Source organism: Xenopus laevis, chromosome 8L, assembly GCF_017654675.1.
Source record: "Xenopus laevis strain J_2021 chromosome 8L, Xenopus_laevis_v10.1, whole genome shotgun sequence".
Lineage (NCBI taxonomy): Eukaryota > Metazoa > Chordata > Amphibia > Anura > Pipidae > Xenopus > Xenopus laevis.
Window position 1 is genome coordinate 73,881,856 of NC_054385.1, and position 20,994 is coordinate 73,902,849.

At 39.1% G+C, this 20,994-nt stretch overlaps 1 protein-coding gene across 2 annotated transcripts; it reads right to left on the reverse strand.

Moving 5' to 3' along the window:
- Positions 1 to 2,571: 2,571 nt before the first annotated feature.
- Positions 2,572 to 16,818, reverse strand: ngb.L (neuroglobin L homeolog). 2 transcript variants are annotated; one of them, XM_018230357.2, is made up of 4 exons: positions 16,646 to 16,818; positions 6,272 to 6,383; positions 4,103 to 4,222; positions 2,572 to 3,313 (listed from the first exon to the last, which is right to left on the reverse strand). In XM_018230357.2, the coding sequence occupies exons 1-4, from the start codon at positions 16,750 to 16,752 to the stop codon at positions 3,170 to 3,172; spliced, it is 483 nt and encodes a 160-aa protein (XP_018085846.1). In that variant the 5' UTR covers positions 16,753 to 16,818; the 3' UTR covers positions 2,572 to 3,169. The 2 variants fall into 2 exon arrangements, with proteins under 2 accessions (XP_018085846.1, XP_018085847.1); XM_018230358.2 differs by lacking the exon at positions 16,646 to 16,818 and adding an exon at positions 9,675 to 10,111.
- Positions 16,819 to 20,994: the final 4,176 nt, after the last annotated feature.

Genomic DNA, 20,994 nt, shown 5'->3' on the forward strand with positions numbered 1-20,994 from the left:
CAATCTTCCTGTAGATTGTGAGAGACCTGGCAGAATCAGACCCAGGACCCGATCACTGCAAATGCATGTCCTGCACACTGTGTACCACTATTAAATAGCTCCATTTCTTTGCTTCCTACACACTCACTGCTCCACCCATACATGTACACTACCTCTATTGGCAAGACTAATTGCACCACCATCCCTTTAATATGCAGCTGTAAAATACACGCTCTGTTACACTTTTCCCATTTGTTATACCACAAACAGAGGGGCATTTATTAATGTGTCACTGCTTCTTGAAACTGCCACTGATTAAACTCAGATACAGCCCTTGCAGACTATCCTTAATTCTAGAATTAGTTGGTTTGCTGGCAGATGTTGAATTGACAGGTCACTTATTTGTTAGGGTGATGACACACAGTACACTTGTCATCCTCACTATATCTCCTCCAGCACGCGGGACTAAACATTGGAAAATACCTTTGTATTGAAATGGGATTCTCTACTGGTAAAGCACATTGCTTAGAAAAGGGAATTTAGTGTGATTACTCAGTTCATGTATTTTCCAACATCTTGTCACCCACTCTGGAAGAAATTCAACATGGGTGACAATATGTATTACTTGCACATTTTCCCACGGTTAAGTCAGATCGCCACAAGTAATACTTGTGGTGGTCTCAATGTTATACTGTGGAAAGTTTTTCTGGCGATTTGTCACCCCTGGATGACAAATCTCCTTTGGTGCCATCATCCTAAGTGAGTAGCAAGAAATGATGTAATGTGGAATCTTCCGCTGATACGTGCACGGCCTTAACCCCACATCAGTTAAATAGGGGACTGGCTGATTCAGCTGTTAACATTCCAGCACCTAATATTAGCTGGAGGGTGCAGGCTGGGTATTCACAGTGTATTAACCAGTTTGGCTGGATGTTATTAGATGTTTTAGCTTTTGGGTGCCATTTAGCCAAGGGCCAGCACTCACAGCTGGAGTTGCTTTGGTATCTATGGCCTGGATCCTGGAGATGCACATTCAACACAGTGACAGGTTTAATACATGACCCTCTATAATCAGCCACGTTTATATATTTTTGCCTCACTCATTGTTTAATCTCTTCTCATCATTGTCTCCTTCCTCTATGGCTGTATATTTCTCTGTGCATGGGGAGAGGCTCATTTTGCATTTGAAAAATATTTAAAAAGTTGCTGATTTTTGCCAAATATAATTTTAAATGAAGCTTGTGTTTGTTATTAGTAATGTATACAGTGTGTTATGAATACATAGTGAATGAAGATTCAGTGTACACAGGTAAGTGCAGGGAATGGATGATTGGTGGGGGGGGGGGGGTTACAGGTGTTGTTGATTTACAACTTCCATTACTGTGACTGGTGTTGAGGCATTTGGGAGTTTTACTTCCTCAACACTTTTTTTTGCCAAAGGTTGTATGTCTCTCGCATAAATACAGAGAATTGCACATTTAATACTCCATTTTATGCTATGCGAGTCACATGGTCATTAAAGACATGATTTGAATGGAATTTGGAACTCTGGTAGTTATGTTGGTATTAAATCAGAGAACATCAATAGTGAACTACATTATTTAGCATCATACAGACCTGTCCTTAAAAACAGGGATCATTCATGCAAAATGAGGAGGGCCAACATCTTCGTCAGGATATGGGGTGGGGGCAAAATAAGAACAGGGCTTATTTATGACAAATTTGCCCCTAAGCAGTAACCCATGGTAGCCAATCAAATGTTTGCTTTCATTGTTCTACCTGCAGCAGGATGGAAAAAAATCGAATCACTCACTGGTGACTATTTGCCCAGATGCAGTCGAGCCCACTTCACATAAATTGTTTCTGCTGAGTATTCAGGGGTCACTTCCCCCTTGCTATTGCGAGAGGTTTATGGTTACTTAAGTCGGTTTAACAAAATAATGTTGCATTGAAGTATTTTTCAGTGCCTAGAAATAATATTAAATGAAAGCAAATGTTAACTGCAGTATCTCTTGCCTTCGTATACATTTTTTGTGATTACTCATTTTCCGAGTTTTAGCAGAGATGATGCTGAATATCCCCTATGGCAAAGTATTTTCTAGCAACAAAACACACCATGTTATTGCACTTAAAGTCGTGGTTTTTAATTAATATGAGCAGCTCTAGCCCTATTTTCATCAGAAACTATACTTCTAATTCTGTCCTATTTTATGAGATCACCAACAAATGTAAAAAGGTTCTGGTCTGCATTCCAAGTGTGGGCAAACATTATTAGGAGGGGATGGACATGATGATTTGACATGACCACCATTTTAACATGTAGCGTTAAAAACAACAAGGCTTTTATGTGGATCAGTACTGTTGGTGTCAGTACTGTTTGCTGGTGGCCCCATAGTAATATGGCCTTGTTGTACTGTTTATGCTTGGCTCATCCAGTAGCAGCAGAACACATATTAAATAGTATAAAGCATCCTATACAAGCAATGAACCCTATTGCAACTCTTGCATAAGCCACCATGCACCAAAGAAACTCACCATTACATTCCTTATGTACTGCTCCTCCCAAATGGATGGCTGAAGGCTGACACCCTCTCGTGGAATTAGGCATTTTATTAATATAGACTCATAGATATACAAATAAGATTCCCACAGAACAAGAGGTACTTACAGAAAAAGAGGATTAGGCATAGGTACTTTGGAAATCATTATAAGCATAAGATTTTAATGCATTTGCAGGTTATCATTTACTGCACATATTCTACACAATCAGAAGTATATGTCACAAAGATAAATACACAGTTTTATATAGCATATTTAAGATACTTATATATATTTATATATAGAGACATTGTGGAAAAATACAGTAAAACACAGTGCTCAGAATATTTGCACAGCATAACAACTTGACCTGCTCCAGTATACGGCAAGAGTCGTACTTCAGCAGATGAACGGGTGAGGATTACAGAATTCTAAACTCCATCCAGCCTTCAGATATTTGTACGATTTTCGGCACAATTCCAGCATTATGTCCCTGATTTTTTTTTCTCTGCAAAAATGCACATCTGTGTGCAGAGCACTGTGGGTTATTTGTGAAGTGCTGCACAGTGGCTGTCCTGCCATTACGGGTCTGAAGAATGAACTCTTCTACACTGTGAGAATATATATTACTTGTCTGTTAGTTGTCCTCTCGCTATTCCTGGGAATCTCTGTGCCAACCACGGCTCATGGATTGTACCACACTGGCATACAGCAGGCTCCAGGCTTCTCGAGTATCAGAAGTAAAAGCGTCTCCTAAACCCGACTCCAGAGCGAAGAGAAGGGATTCCCCTACAGTCTGAGAAGGAAAGCTTATCAATTACACTATATAATAATAAGTGTATAATCATTTCCGCTTTAGGTGAGAAAATTCTGGCACATGTTTAAAAACTAGAAAATTAAAGGGGCTGTATTACCTTTGGAAAAAAGTATTAATTATAGTGCACAGTAAACTGAATAAGTCTCTGTGAATGCTTTGTTATAAATATACTAAAGATCACAGTTACTTAAAAAGCAGTCTATACATATTTGCTGCAGGAGTTAATTGAGTCTGTGGCAATGCCAACATAGGGCTACAAGAAAACACTGAAAGTTTGACTCACGGGGCGAACAAGACTGACAAGTGGAATGAATTATTAAGAGATCATCTAGAAATGAAAGACCCTCGTTTTCATCTGCTGCCAGAGCTAAAATATGTTATTTTCTTTAAAAATTGTGGAATTCTCTTTACAGAAACCAGATTGATGGTATTAATCTTAATATATGAGGGAATCTTGTGTCTAACATGGATACAGACTAGTAGTAAGTTATTTATTTGGGCTGCTTTATGTGAAAACATGTATTTAATAGTTTTTGTGTTACCTAGGAACCCTTTACTCCAGTTGTGTTATGGGTTGTATATGATGGTTGTACAAGTGAGAAGCCGTGTTTGTATATGTTATTATATGTGTGAGATTGCAGAGTTAGGCTGTAGAAAAGAAACGTGTGTCTGAGGCCCAATGCTGTGATTATGGGGCAGGTTGACTAAGAAACAGTTAATGGGAATAGATGAAATTGTATAGTGGGTGTAAGATTTTAAACTCCTTACATTAAAGGATTCCAGTTTCACTCCTACAGCTCTGTGCTTTCTCCCGAGGCTGGTCAGGTATTCATCTAGGGAAGACAAGCTGTCCAGACTGCTCACAGCAGCATCAATCACTGTCATTACCTGTAAGATCAAACAATACATGTCACAGTCAAACCTCCTCAGAATAAAACATGTTTTTAAGCTCCGGCCAATGCTTAATGCTCCACATTACATATTTTGTGATGGCCTCAATCCAGCCAACTAAAGATTTTCCTTTCAGACCACTTATTACAATCAAACAATCTTAATTTACACTCCATACATATTTGGTTAGCTGCAAAGATCATTTCATGATTACAGTTATCTACCTTGCTTGCGGGCCACTATGCCAGTATTGTCACCCCACCCCCTGGCTCCCAATTTTTAAAAAAAATTTTTTTAGAAACTGGAGAAAGACTGGGAGGATTTAGGGCAACACAAGCATAGAGTAACATTTAATAATTTTAGCAGTGGCTCTTCTGCCCACCCCTAGTTCCTGATTCAATTCAGTTATTGTTCTCTGTAACTATTCAGTGTCACAATGTCTCACCATAATCACTTCTATCACTTCCCACTGAATAATTCCCCTCTGCCTGTCCTGTAGATGTAGTTCAGATATGGTATCAATTATCTGGAAACTTGTAATCCAGAAAGCTCTAAATTATGGGAAGAGCGTCTCCCATAAACTCCATTTTAATCAAATAATTTGAGACCTTAAAGGAGACATTGTGTAAAAAATAAGAATGTACCAGTGTGTTATACTCATTTAGACATTGAATAGTGCTTAAAAAAGTAGTGTTTCAGGCTGATTAATTTAATATTTCTGCAAAAACCCTAATAATCCCTCCCTTCTCTTCTTGCTCCCTGAATTCCCAGGCTGCACAGGGGAACCAGCGGCACTCATCTTACTGCACTGTAGGACAAGGACCAATCGGCAGCTAGCAGGACCTGATAGGGAACTGAAGCCTGTCTTTGCTTATGTGACTGCAGGACTGTGATTGGCTGTCCCCTCCTACTGTGGGGGGGCTATTAGAACACGCCCACCCCGAATTTGAAACGGACCAGTTAACATCTATAGGAAGCTCCAATAAAGGGGCTATTTTTAACGATAATATTAATTTTTAGCACCATGTAAAAAAAACACCATATATTACTTATAAATGCCTACAAAATTAGCGTTTTATCATTTATCCTATACGTCTACTTTAAAACATATTCCCTTTTTCAATGTAATAATAAACAGTACCTTGTGCTCACAGCAACCAATCTTCAACCAAACAGATCTTTGCTTTTATTTTCTGTTGAAATCTAATTGCCGATTGGTTGCTCCGGGCAACATCACCTGTAATGTTTTACTCCACTTTTTATACAACTTGATAAATAGGATGAATTAGTATGGAGATCCAAGTTACAGAAGAATCCCTTATTCAGAAAAAAACAGGTTCCTACCGTTCTGGATAACAGGTCCCATACCATGATCTATGCATATACAATTATAATTCGAATAATCTATGCATATACACTAATGGTAGTTGTGCCACCCACCCAAGGACACATATAACTCAAGTTAATTGTATAAAAGCTAGGAACTAGAGCAAAGAGTTCAGTGTCAAGTCTTAATTCATTTCAACGCACAAATCTAATCTGCTCACTGGATGTGTAATGGGCTTCAGCCATACATATTAAATGGGCTGGGAGCCTTCTAGTGAAGAGATTTAAACATTAAATAACACAATTAGCTTAGGATCAAGTACAAGCTACTGTTTTATTGTTACCAAGGATATGGAAATCATTTTTAAAATTATTAGAACGATTTGCTTAAAAAGGACTCTGGGAGACGGCTTTGCCATAATTTGGCACTTTCTGGAGATCAGGTTTTCAGATAAGAGATCCCATACCAGGTGTGTTTGTTGGCCACAGATTTTATGTATAAGTCTCTACATCACTCTGCCTCAATTAGTACAAAGCCTTTACACTTTGTAACTACTTTTATTTCTTAAATCACATGGCAGACTGCCATGAATTTGTGCTATTTACTAGTATTCAACACTCCTTGACTTAGTATATTTTGAGGAATAATCATTTATTCAATTTTTGTAAAAAAAAAACAAAAAAAAAAAGTGGCAACCCCTTCCTCAGTATTTTACTCACTTTACGGATATGCTCTGTGAATTCAGCTGATCTCAGGCAATCCTGCACTTCAGAAAAATGAGAGGAGTTGTACTGAAAAAGAAAGACCAGCTCTGGCTCCAGTTCAAATAACCTGTGAAGAGGGAAGATTATGAAATCATGTCAATAACTTTATATCTGCATTCCCAATGTCAGGGCTGACTGTTTAAGAGTTTAGTAATAAGCTGCATCTAATACTTAGCAGTGCAACCTATTGTAGTGAATGTGATCATTCTGATGATGTCATGGCCACAGGGTGATCACTCTATGCACAGACTGGCATCTCCAGGGATCTAGCTACATAAGAGATGTGGTTTTTGCTGGAGACTTTAGAAAGAGACCTTTTTTTATTGATTAAGGTATGTAGCCAGGCCTGGACTGGCAATCTGTGGTTCTGGCAAATGCCAGAGGGGCTGCTGTAAGCTGCCATAGACAGTCAATATTTATTGGTGGGGGCTGTTTGGGCCTCTGTGTAAGTGAAATGCCAGGGCCTATTCTAAATCCCAGTCCAGACCTGTCTATAGCACATCGGCAGCCTGAGCACAACAGCGGTAGATGTGTCCCCTACCCCTAAACTAGAAATGGCAAAGTGACCAATAAAGGACAAGTTAAACTAAAGAAGTAGCTAGAAATGTTGTACATGATGTTTTGAGCCTCTGTACCAGCCCAAGGCAACCACAGCCGTTTAGCAGTAAAGATCTGTGCCTTCATAGATGCCCCAGTAGCTCCCCATCTTCTTTTTGGCTGATTCACTGCACATGCTCTGTGCTGCTGTCACTTACTGAGCTTTAGGGACCAACAATATACTGAATGCAGAGAATATAAATGTCACAGTATAGTGATTAATACAGATAATTACTACATGGCAGCACAGAAACCAGTGCAATTAGCATCAGAATTTAATAATCAGCCCTGTAGCATCATCAGTTTATATAACAGGCCAACCTTGTTTTCTGCTGGATAATTTGTGACGACCCCTAAGTTTAGCTTCTCAACAGCAGCTCAGAGCCCACTAAGCATGTGAGTGTTGTAGACACTTTTCAAGATGGTGACCCCCTAAGAAAGTTTGAAATCCTGGATCATTGCGGCTATTGAGAAGCTGAAACTTTAGGCTGGTGCAATAAGATTTAGCCCTATTAATTTTTAGGCTTTAGTTCTCCTTTAATGAGCAATTCACTTTGCGGTAGATAGAACCTTTCACATGGATCCCAATTGGAAGTGTGATTAAGGCTGTGTTTTACTACTGATGCTTCCCACTTGAGCACAGTGGCAGCCTTAACATCCAACTGAATTAGCAGATGTTAAGTTTTTTTTGGGGGGGGATGCAGAATCCATTGGTAAAGGGTTCATTCACCTTAAAGTTACTTTTTTTATGGAGCAGGGAGTAATATGTTTTTGTTCTGCAATTTGCAGCCTTTAGGCTTGGAAATTAGCACTGATATCTGGACGAAAGGGTTTAACCTAGAAACCATGCCTTGAATTTCAGAATTCAAAGTGTAAGTAAGTATACTCACAAAAAGGAATACTATCATTAGTAATACATTATGGGTATAAAGATGTAATTATGAAACGCAAGAATTTTTACTTGGAAAAATCTGCCATTGCAATCATCATGTTGTAGTGATGCTGGTACCCTGGTTAAGTCCGCTTTCCTTGAATGTTGTCTTTCAATGTTCATTTATATAATTGCTATTCCAAATCTTGTGCCTTTATTTAATTCTTATGTTACAAATCACACAATCTAAAAGAGTACCTCTTTAGCAAATTAAATGTGGACACATCAAGTAGCTAGCTTCCCTTTGATGTGCTGGCAGTCATGTTACATTATTGAATTTTAGTATAATTTAAATCTGCAATGAAAGACTTGGCTCTGAAGGGATGAGCAGCCTCCTTTTTATTGATGAATTTATTTGAAACATACAACGAACTGATCTTGTATGACTGATCTTTAATTCACTTGAGCCACTATACTCAGCATCAATTTATGTGCATTATAAAGATAAACAAGTCCAACATTTCCATGTTCCTTCAGAACAAGGATCACCCCCCCAGTATTAACTAATTAACCAAGCAAATAATCTAGCCACGTTTCAGCAAAAGATCAAATATAAACAGGATTTTTTAAATAATAAACATTTTAGTACTAATCCATACAGTTCTGAATGTAGAGGCAGCCAATATAATCAGGGATTTATGTGATACAGCAGAGAGCCAGAAGCAGTGTCAGTGCAATATGTTTCAGTATAAGAAAACTGATCTGATGGAGCTTGCAGTGAATTCCAGCAGAGTCTCAGAGATGTGAGAGAAGGTTATCAGAGAGGAGGAGAGCTGCAGTTCCCACAAATAAAGCTGTGTGCTAAAATTATGATTTTACTTGCATTTAGAGAAATAGGCAGTTTAAGGAGGCAGAGAGAATGGAGCATAAAAGAATCAGAGATTGGGTAGGAAGTCAAAATCCAGCTTCATCAAAGAGAAGAATATGAGTGCAAGGCAAATGCTGGAGTTAACATTCAAAAGATTCAAAAACACCTTTTGTGGTCTAATATTAAGGAATCCTACCAGAGAATCCCATCAATATCATTAAAAAAAATATCTGATAACACTGATGCAAGATCATTAATAAGCCTAACAATCCTCTATAATTCAGTATTAGAACGTTGTTTTTGTTGGCTAGATCACTGATAGACATTAATATTAGTCTGTGGAATAATCTCAGAACATGCCAGTCTCTTACTTAGTGACATACTTGCCATAAGGTTTTCAGAACAAATGAAAATGAATGAAACCATTTAATAAAGGCATGTTAGCAAGGCTATATTGATTGCATTTAAATGGAATTGCCATCAATGTAGGGTTTTCTAGATGTGTCCCTGAATGTTCATGTGATCTGGTAACCCTAACCACCAATTAAATTAGCATATTGCAAGGCTCCCCCCTATATATGCCATTTTTTCTACATTTCTATTTTTGTAAAGCTATCAGACTACCCTGATGCAAGAGAAGAAAATGAACAACAAAGGGTAACAATCCCCCATAATCCTATGACACCTATTATTTGCAGTTATTTTCACTACAAATCCAGAAATACAGTGATGACTGAATACAAAGAGTAACAGAACCTGCCTGTTGCTTGCATCACAGCCCACCGAGGCTCACCTACACTATGTAATTACCAGCAAAGTGAAATCACCTGGCAGATGCCATAGTGCGAGTATTTCACTTGGTAAACTACACTGTGCCAGGCATTCACGTGGAACTTCTGTTCATGGTTTAACAGTTTAACCCTGTGCCAGTACTGCAGTGTTGTACCTTTGAAACGGTACACTCCACTATTACTAGCTGCTAAAATGTTTACCTGATTATCAGCACTGTGCCAGTCTCTTACCTGGAAAAGAGTACTGTGCCATGATGCAGCTGGTCCTGGCTTACTGTTTGCCAGCTCTCACGAATCAGTTCTTTTTGGGGTCCCGACAGCTGATCTTTCTCCATGGTACTAAGGCCTGAGCTCCTTCTAACTTTTCCCCTTTGCTATATTTTTATTATGCTAGACTATAGCCTGTTTTTGGCACTTCCCACCCAGCAGACAGAGTCCAGAGTTGCCTGGGGACACTTAAATCTTAAGCAAAGAACATCTCTGCAAGAAGCATGGCAGTCTCAAAGCTTTAAACTAGGAAAATTGTGTTCCTTTATCTTATCTTCTGCCCTTGTCTTTTGCTTTCCGCTGCTTCCTCATTTATACCATCCCTCACTTTATCTCCTGTCACTATAGCCTTCTCTCTGTGCATCCTCTGCCTGTCTTTCTCGCCTGCCCCCTCCTCTCTCCTCCCTGTCACAGCATCCTTCTCTGCATTTAAAGTCACAGTGCTACTAACAATACACTTCAAGTTTGTCAACAGAACACATAGTTCCCTGGGCTGCAGTGTTGGCAAACGCATTCAAATCCACTGCAACCAGCGTATCCAGAGTAGCTGCATTTTCTAGCACCATGCCTGGTCTTCAAATTGGATAACCTAATAACCATTAAAAAAAGTGGGCCAAGAAAAAGATTACTATGATGTTTAGGAGATTTTTTATATTTCACAGTGCAAAATGCCTTTGAAAGGAATCATTTAGATCTCTGAAATGTGGAATACGCGTGACCACCCACTGATCATTTAAGCTCAGGGTACACTGCAATTATAAAGGTGTTGTTCCCTCCAATATAAGCTCATGCCATAATCATGTGGTAGGAGTGCCAGACTGCAGTCCAGTTGGTTTACATGTTTAGCTGAATGCTGCATATAATGAAAGATGATTAGTCAATGTTCATGAAACAGAGAAGCAAATTAAGAAGCCAGATGTCTATGAGCAGAAGCAAGTGTAATAAGGGTTTCTGTACATGTACCCAGACTGTCTAATGTTGTTTTCTTCTTATGTAATCCCAATTCTATGCCATAGTGTAAATTACATTATAATAAATAATCTATCCTTTGCAGATAAGCTTAGCCAACAGTAGACATCTTAATACCTAGGGTAGGACTACACAAAAGATTCCGACAGTCGTGTTGCTTCGGATCAACACTGCGACACCATGCGACAATTCTCTTTCCTTATTTTTGTCGTATGCGTTGTCGCAGCGCGTCGGAATCGTTAGTGTAGTCCTACCATTATACAGCCTAAATCATCTGGTTCAAATAAAGAAGCTAAAATAGAGGTTGTGTCAAATTGCTGTACGATCTTTCCTGTAGAAAGTTAATTATGGCAGACATTTGCGCATTCCAGTCATCCACTGACTAGAGGCAGGTGTGTAACAAGCAGACCCCACAACTGTGGGGGGCTAACAATTTCTAGTTATAGCATAGACTACAGGTGTTTTATTGGAGTCACACACAGGGGTCTATTTATCTGTATAAAATGATTTACATCAGAAAAACAGGGTAAGAAGTGGTGCAACATAAATATGTATTGTATGTTAAAGGACCAGTAAATATAACTGCTTAAAAGACCAATAACAATTTTTTGTTAAAAAAAAAGTTTCGAAAAAAAAATTACCAAGGCAACTTTAATTTTCAATTCACAAAGTCATTATTGAGAAATTACTTACCTATTCTCTGCTTGCGCTCCTCTTCAGAAACGGTGACAGGGCGACGATACATCGTGCGTCGCTCGATTTCTCTTCCCTGGCCATCTCCTATAGAAGGCAGGGAGGAGAAATTGAGCGCCGCACAATGGATCGTCACCCTGTCACCGTTTCTCTAGAGGAGAGAACAAGCAAAGAATCGGTAAGAAATTTCTTAATAAAGACTTTGCGAATTTAAAGTTAAAACTACCTTGTTTTTTTTTCGTTAAGTAGAAAAGTAAACAAAATATTATGTTACTGGTTACTAAGCAGTTATATTTAGTGTAACCAATTTAAGTCAATGGAAAATTGTAGGTAGAAAGTAATATTTTTTTTTGTAAAAAGCGGCAATTTTATTTCACATTGTTTAAAAGCAACTTCTGCTGGAATGTTATTTTTTTTTTTTTTTACACAGCATGATAAATAGGCTCCTTAATCAGAAGTAACCAAAAAGTATTATGTAAAAGGTATACATTAAAACAAACATTAGTACATATGGAAACTCACAAGGTCTATATTAGAGGCACCATATCCACCTTAAAGGGATCCTGTCATCGGAAAAACATGTTTTTTTCAAAACGCATCAGTTAATAGTGCTGCTCCAGCAGAATTCTGCACTGAAATCCATTTCTCAAAAGAGCAAACAGATTTTTTTATATTGAATTTTGAAATCTGACATGGGGCTAGACATTTTGTCAATATCCCAGTTGCCCCTGGTCATGTGACTTGTGCCTGCAGGAGAGAAATGCTTTCTGGCAGGCTGCTGTTTTTCCTTCTCAATGTAACTGAATGTGTCTCAGTGAGACATGGGTTTTTACTATTGAGTGTTGTTCTAAGATCTACCAGGCAGCTGTTATCTTGTGTTAGGGAGCTGCTATCTGGTTACCTTCCCATTGTTCTTTTGTTTGGCTGCTGGAGGGGGGAAAGGGAGGGGGTGATATCACTCCAACTTGCAGTACAGCAGTAAAGAGTGATTGAAGTTTATCAGAGCACAAGTCACATGATTTGGGGCAGCTGGGAAATTGACAATATGTCTAGCCCCATGTCAGATTTTAAAACTGAATATAAAAAAATCTTGCTTTGCTCTTTTGAAAAATGGATTTCAATGCAGAATTCTGCTGGAGCAGCACTATGAACTGATTCATTTTGAAAAAAAAATGTTTTTCCCATGACAGTATCCCTTTAAAAACATTATTACTTTTGTAAAATACAAGTAGCTGGAAAGGGAATTAAAAAAAATGGAAAACAAGTAAAGTAGGAAAATGGGGGGAAAATATGGTAGAGCAGAACATGGTAAGAGCAAAAGGGAGAGACAGGGACAAAAATGTTAGGCTGATGGCACACCTTGCATTGGTGACACTGCTCTCAGACTTGCATGGACTTTGATCTATTTTCATCCCAACTTAACTATGTAACTATCTATGTTAGCATCTTTGGCCCTGCAAAACATAAAGGGGTGGTTCACCTTTGAGAACTTTTAGTATGATGTAGAGAGTGATATTCTGAGACAATTTGCAATTGGTTTTCATTTTATTATTTGTGGTTTTTAAGTTATTTAGCTTTTTATTCAGTAGCTCTTCAATTTGCATCTTAACCAATCTGGTAACTAGGGTCCAAATTACCCTAGCAACCATGCATTATTTGACTAAGAGACTGGACTATCAATAGCAGAATAGAATAGAAGGATCATATATCAAATTTTGCCCTGGCAGGGGGTACGGCTTGCACCCGGGGCTGCAAGGAGCCTAATCCGTTTTGAAGCACACGTCAACTACATTTACTGAATAGAAGGATCAATAATAAAAAGTAACAAAAACAATACATTTGTAGCCTTACAGAGCATTTGATTTTTAGAAGGGAGTCAGCGCCCATTTGAGAGCTGCAAAGAGTCAGAAGAAAAAGGCAAATAACTATAAAAAATAAATAAATGAAAACCAATTGAAAAGTTGCTTAGAATTGGCTGATCTAGAACATAATAAAGGTTACTTTAAAGGTGAACCACCCCTTAAAGTTTCATTAAAGACAACTGTTATAACTGATAGAATATGTATGACTGTGCCAGGATGCTACTGAGAAATGTATCAACTAATGTAGCAAATTGTAACAGCTCAGACACTGCAACTGGATTACTGAGTGGCCAGACTGAAACACTTGAGGAAGCCAGACAGGGCTGAAATCGGCCTGCGGATTTCAGCCCTGTCTGGCTTCCTTAGGTGTTTCAGTCTGGCCACTCAATAATCCAGTTGCAGTGTCTGAGCTGTTACAGAATCTCCTTCTCTCTTCAAGTCCGGAAGCACTGTGTCGACTCCGTTGTGAACACACTCCGTGGATTTAGTCTAAAAATGCAGTATCGCAAGCCGCAAGGCTTCCAGAGACGAACGCTGAACAGAATAAGAAAAGGATTCTTTTGGTTACTTACCATTATTAGCAGTATTTTGATCGCTTTGGTTCTCTTATGGACAACTATGTGGCTACAGGAGTGGAGCATGATGGTCAAAATGCTATGTGAATCATAAACTTAAGGTTAATGGCATATGGTGTGTTTTGGCGTGCTGGGAAATTCCAGCTGGTAGTAAAACACTCAAAACTCTCCCTGCCCCTCTACCGAGAGACGAGTTGGCAGCTTATTGACCTGAGTGTGGGGCCATCTGACGGGCTTCCCCAATCGATATCTGGCCAAAAGTAAAAAAAATCCCGTTGGATAGTGGCTGCATCTATGCGGTCTCACAATCAGACCACCCGCTTCGGATCCATTATTATCAGCCCAATATTGCCCACTTCAATGTGGGCGTGTTGGGGAGAGATCCACTCGTTTGGCGATGGCCACCTTTAGAGTAACTGCTCTTATCTTCTCTTATATGAAACATGATTTGTATACAAAAGAAATGTGGGGGAGGGCTTGACAGAATCCTTTGATTTATCTTCCCAGGTTTTAAAGCTATAATTGGGGCTTTAGATAAGGGCCACTGACCACAGCTAATTAGTAACTACACAAACAGCTACAATCCTGTGACTTGGAGGAGGGAGAATGAAATATATTCCTTTGTGAAAAAAAAAAACAACGGTTTTTAAGCTCTGTTCCAATTAACACATAGTTTTCTGGTGGCAATATATATATATTTTCCCAGCTGATAATATCCCATTAACCTGATGAATGATGTAGTGCAGTGAAATGTCAGATAAAACAAACAAATGCTATCATGTTAACATTTTTAGAATCAATGAGTTATAAAAAAAAAAAAGTACTTGCAATTGCAGCAATGCTCCTGAAAACAAAATGATATGTCTTTATAGGTCCCAAACTGTGAGATAACTCAGAGAATAGTCCAACCACATGTAAGAACTCAAGGGCTCTATTACAAAGTGGTAATTATTGTTAACATTTACCAACCTTTAATATAGTCTCTATTGCTTATAAGAATATTCTTAAACTTACCATCAAAGCTCCCTCTAAGATGTGAGCTTGCACACAAATTTTGAGACCAAAATTATTTGTGCGCCACATACATTTTATATGTATTCTGACCAATGACATGTTTTTTAGAAGTGCACATAAAATATAATTAACAAATGAAAAGAAAACATTGCTTACCCTCATAGGAAATGACAACAGATGACTTAACAAAACAAAAAAAGAATCTTAACTTGCTGGTCTAATGAATTATATAGCTTCAACACGGATATAGAGTGGCCTTACAGAGAGGATATGTGGGCTATTTAAATCATCAAGAAAAAGTCAGTACAGCAAAGGGCTGAAGGGTTAACTAACCCCGTGCTAGAAGAGAGAATGGCATGAGAGAAATCGGGAAAATCAGTCTTTTCATGTATCAAAGCCTAGCCATGCTTCCGACAGTCTGCCATGGACCGGTGACTTTCCATTTTCAATTACAGAAGATTTCTGTCACCAAAATGCCAGTGTATGAGATTTCCTTGCCATCCAAGTAAATTGGGTCAAATGCACGAGACATTTGACAAAGGGCAATATTCGTGGATCCTCAATACATTTTCATCAGAAGGCTGTCACATAATATTAGCTGAGTTTTCCACAGAGGCAGCTGAGCAGTTTTGGAAGGGCCCCATTAATATTAATTCAAGAACACCTGTGCTCATTAATTGGCAATGACAATGAAACATTTCAGTCTCTGAATGCATTTTGCTTACAGGGTCTACTGTATCGTATATACCATACATCTGTGTGCAGCAAGTCCCTACTTTTTCAAAATATAGGGGAGAAGAGTTTGGCCAGAATGCATTAGAGCAGGAAGCACCAAACATTGTCCGTTCCAGTTACATACTTTGTACACCTCTATAATTATAATAAATATTTCACACCACCCCAACACTTGCTTAGTAATGCTATTAGCTTGAGCTTCTTGGAGAAGCCAGGTAGAAGGACTAATGGCTTACTAGCAACATTCATGCAAGAACTGATCACTTGATTGGCTACACAAGCCAATAAGGATGAAGCAATGACATTCTCTTATAAAGAGAATTATTAGGATAGAAGAACCATGTTGTATTACATTAGCAACAAGGTACTTGGTGTAGCCATACTATCAGGTAGTGGCCATGTTTTACTCGTGGCAATTCTAGTTGTCTACAATGTTAAGTGACCCAAGACGATTCCACACAAAGGGACAGCTCCAGCTACAAGTCACAGGACAACCTGAAAATTCCACACAAGCACAAAAGAAAATGTTTTAAGAAAACAAAAAAATCACATTCTCGAATAGCGACATGACTGGTTTCCAGGCAGAACAGAACACTTCCTTTTTTGATAAACGTATCCATTAATGTTTTCTGCATTTATAAAGGATTGGTATAGTTATCTATCATTTTGGATGACATACTATCACTTTTCTGCTGTAGTGCCATTTCACTTTTGATTTTGCAGCGTATTAAATCCCCATTCATTTATATATGGGCCATGTCTGCATTCTCAGTTTAGCCTGTTTACACTGCAAACTTCATGCTTTGAGTAAGCAGGTTTTTACAGAAGTCCCCATTTTACAATCATGTGACAGTCCTTCATACTACATTCTGGAGTAATGACTTGTGGCAGCCCAATACAGCATATACAGCACAAATGCGTGAAAGTTACAAGAATATGGGCTGATATATACACTGACATACACGTAATGATTGGATACACGTTGTGCAGTCAGTTGCCAAGAACCTACATGTACAAGATAGGCCTGTACACATGTGTGATATATTTGTTCTGTTGATCACGGGTTAAGGCTGTTAGATACAATTACCGGCACAGCATCCTCCAGCTGTAATTGTCCCCCATGCCCAGCGGAAGGCAGAGTGCTCTGGTCCTTCTTAATCTGCTTTTTTCTTCCAATCTTGGGCTCATTCCCATGGCAACCCCATCAAATGACCATAAGGCAGCTGTAAGATGGGGGTGGGGGCATACAAACCCATTCACTGCCAGGTCACTGAAAACTGGAAAGACAACAGTAGAACAAAACTGAAATCCGCTGAAACGTTTAAAAATGACACAACCATATGTGCAACCTACAAAGGTTGTTAGTAATTTAGCTCAACCGAGATAAAGACAGAGACTCCTTTGGTACAGCAGAACTGGCATTAGCAAAAGGCAGAATTAGGTGCAGAGCAGGCCATTAAGCCAATAGTCGGAGCTAAGTAGAGCTTTTTTGAACAAAACTGAAATCCGCTGAAACGTTTAAAAATGACACAACCTACAAAGGTTGTTAGTAATTTAGCTCGACCGAGATAAAGACAGAGACTCCTTTGGTACAGCAGAACTGGCATTAGCAAAAGGCAGAATTAGGTGCAGAGCAGGCCATTAAGCCAATAGTCGGAGCTAGGTAGAGCTTTTTTGTTTTTACTTATTTCCATAATAAGCATTGCCAATGACCTTCCCAACATAACAATAATGTACATTTCAGATAACTGTACAAGGATTCCATTCTCCAGATCATACAGAGCCAAGAGCATAGTTAACAGGAACTGAGCATTAGGCCAATAGACAAAGCTAAGCAAAAAGACTGATAATTAGGCCAAGGCACAAATGTATGTCAGTAACCAGAGCTAGGAGTAAAGACTCTGGGAAAATCAGGATAGGCTGAAAGACAGAGCATTGCACCATAATGTAGAACTAGGAACATGGAACACTGTGAGACAGCTGAGTGACAGGCCATTACATCAAGGGGCTTATTTACTAAAAAAAATTCTGTTCGGGCTTTTTGGGGCAAAAACTTTTTCAGTAAAAAAAATTCGGGGTTTTCAGACAATAACCCGGGAAAAAAAAAAACATACGATTCGGGTTTTCGATTGGTTTTGTCAAGTTTTGTCCCGATTCGATTCATTAGATTAATTTTAATGATAAATGAAAATAGTAAAATCGTGGCTGGGAGTTTGGTCAAGCTTTGTTACATAAAAAAATGTGATGAATTTGGATTTTGGCAAATAACCCCCCAAATGTCAGAGCCAGACCCAGAGGGAAACAGAGAGTAGAACTGATGGAGGAGGAGGAGAGGCTCTTGCAAACAGCACAGAATCTGATTCAAATACAGTACAAAATAAAACAGTGGAACAAGTGTTTGTAAGAAAAGAACAAAGATGCAGAGAAACCGGCAGCTCTTGATATACAGCAAACAAGCAGAGACAGGGAAACCTGATTAAAGGGACATGTCTGAATATAAGAAGTGTATATAAACAAGCAACAAGAAGAGTAAAGAGCTGAATGGGGAAAGGGAAAGAAGTACCTTACAGCACTCTAAGCACAAAAATGAACATAGCAATGCAAAGAAAAGGCAGCATAAGGACAGTGAGCACACAAGCGAAACACAAAGAATGTGAGAGGTTAAAAATCACAATCCATCAGACACTGTATAGAGCAAATCCCAGCATCCTTAGCTGCATGGCTGCAAACAGAACATTGTTCATACCAAGTAAAACAGCACAGCAAGATGAGAACAGCATGTCGGGAAAATGAGGCAGCATGGGAAATCCACCTTGCAGTATTGAGCAAGAAAGCGAACAGCAAAACGTGACAAGATTGATTCCAGTGTGTTCTGTCTGGCTATTTTTAAAGAATCATGAAAGAGAGCCACACATACACCATATTGTTTTGCATACAGGGAACTTGCCCCTTTTATTTTAACCACCCGCGCATCAACGTTTCCGGGGGGGGATTTCACCCTCCATCAGGATAGTTCTTTTTAAAGCCTATGCTAAGATTGGCATGCGCATCTGTTTATTTTATGCAGCACAATGGGATGTTACATCTGTATGTGCTTCACTCACTCAATTTAGCATGACTTGCCCGAGTCAGGAATATTTATTATGTAAAAGCTCTAGAAATCCCAACTACTGGTTACACAAACCTGAAGAAAAAGCAGTTTAGAGGGACATTTAATGTTAAGCAGAAGATAAGTGCAGAGGACTTCTAGGGAAACTCCACCTAAATATTACATGGGTTATTAGTATCAAACACCCCGAGTGCCAACATCAATTCCTGCGTATCAACATGTGCCTCAGGAATGTGCCGAGTATGGTATGCGGACGAGTATGAGTCTCGAGTGTTTCAGGTAAAAGTTAAAATTTATTGTGCAATACTTATGTAGTGTTATGTATAAATAAAACATTTTTTCAAAAGATTTTTTTCAAATTTTTTCTTTCTTTTTCAACTTTTCAATATCACTAATTGATAATGCTCAATATGAAATATGCTAAGCACTTTTACTGGTTGGACACTGCATAATTAACTTTTTATGGACTTTACCTTCACTGATTGGATAATATACAGCATTGCAAATTGTGAGGTCATAGAAATGACAGCAGAACTGGCATTAGCAAAAGGCAGAATTAGGTGCAGAGCAGGTCATAGAAAGGATGGGGTGGGGGTCTTTATCCACACCTCTTCCTCACCCTTTAAATGTGGGTTGTGAGAGTGTAAAGCTGGCCATAGACACAAAGATCCGATCGTACAAATCAACGTACGATCGGACTTTCCCATCTCCCGACCCTCCACTAACCATTCAGATCAAAGTCTTTACCATTCCGATCAAATAAGAACAGATCACCCAATGTTCTGCCCCTGACAGCAATCGTACGATACTTATGTCTGACAACACTAGTGACAGTCTCCCTCTGAAAATCGTACGATCGGCAATACACGCAGAGATATTATCTGACAGAAATTTTCTAACCTGTCCGATCGACCAAACGACCGATCTCCAACGGACGAAAAATGTCGGGACTCTCCACACACGGTCCGAAAATCGTACGAATCCACGATTCGTACGATCGGATCTTTGCGTCTATGGCCATCTTAACACTAGGCTTGATAAAGGGCCAGGGTGGCCGAAACGTTGCCTTTCTAACGTATGTTTTGGGTTTAATTAAACCTTATACTTTTTCAAATTTTCAGTGTACTGCTGGCATTTTCTCCATTACACATGCTCTGCAGACATGATCATTAACTTAACACATTTAAAATATGAATGCAGGTATGGGATTCCTTATAGGGATTATTGTGATTTGTATGGTGTTTCTAAATTACATAATTATACATATACAATTTTATTCTTGAACCAACAAATTTATAATTTTTTTTAGTTGTAATATTGGTGTGTAGGCATCCATCTCAGGTCATTGTGCCTGATCCTGTGCTTTCAGAAAGAGCCAGCACTTCAATAGAACTGCTTTTACTATTTTACTATTGAGTAAGTCTGAGGGCACATGGGTAACTAACAATATGTCTAACCCCATGTCAGATTTCAAAAATTAAATATTTTGAAATCTGACATGCTCTTTTGAAAAACAGATTTCAGTGCAGAATTCTGCCGCAGCACTGTAAACTGTGTTTAAAAAAAAAACATGTTTATCTCTGATAGAATTCCTTTAGACCAGTGCTGTGCAACTTCTGTGGTACCGAGGGCCAGATTTTTTCTGGCCTAAATGGTGGAGGGCTGATAATGGAAGCCAGTGTTGACCACTCCCTGTTTCAAAACCACAAGACCCTGTTTTTTACCACAAGACCACGTCCACATTAATGGTGGTAACACACCAAAAAACCAAATGTTTGGTGCTCACTGCAGGGATATCACTTATCACTCATATGTGAAAAAAAGTTAAGTCATATTAAAATATACCCTTAAATCCATATGCATCCTCTGTGGATAACACAGCACATGATTAAACAGCTTAGGGCCCCCCTAACAACAATTTTCAAATGCTAACAAACCCCTGAACACCCAGGGAGCCCAGGGCAGCCGGAGTATGGCACACACACAGGCAGAGTAGGAAGGCAGAGTATGCCCTCCCTATATGTGCCATACTCTGCCTTTCCTATGCTCCCTGTGTGTGCCAGAAGAATATGGCACACCCAAAGAGAATAGGGCGGGCAGAGTATGGCACACACAGGAAGAATAGGGTGGGTAGAGTATGGCGCATGCAAGGAGCATAGGACAGACAGAGTATGGCACACACAGGTAGCATGGGGCAGAGAGAGTATTGCACACACAGGCAGAGTATGACAGACAAAGTATAGCACACATAGGGAGCATATGACAGGCAGAGGAAGACACATACAGGGAGAATAGGGCAGGCAGAGTAAAGCACATACAGGTAGCAT

Excerpts from the sequence above, each read along its gene's own strand:
- ngb.L (XM_018230357.2), bottom strand. The coding sequence starts at position 16,752 with ATGGGAATGAGCCCAAGATTGGAAGAAAAAAGCAGATTAAGAAGGACC. Across the intron at positions 6,384-16,645 it reads AGCTGGAGGATGCTGTGCCG|GTTATTTGAACTGGAGCCAG; the intron begins GTAATTGTATCT and ends CCCTCTTCACAG. Across the intron at positions 3,314-4,102 it reads TGAAACTGGAATCCTTTAAT|ACTGTAGGGGAATCCCTTCT; the intron begins GTAAGGAGTTTA and ends TTTCCTTCTCAG.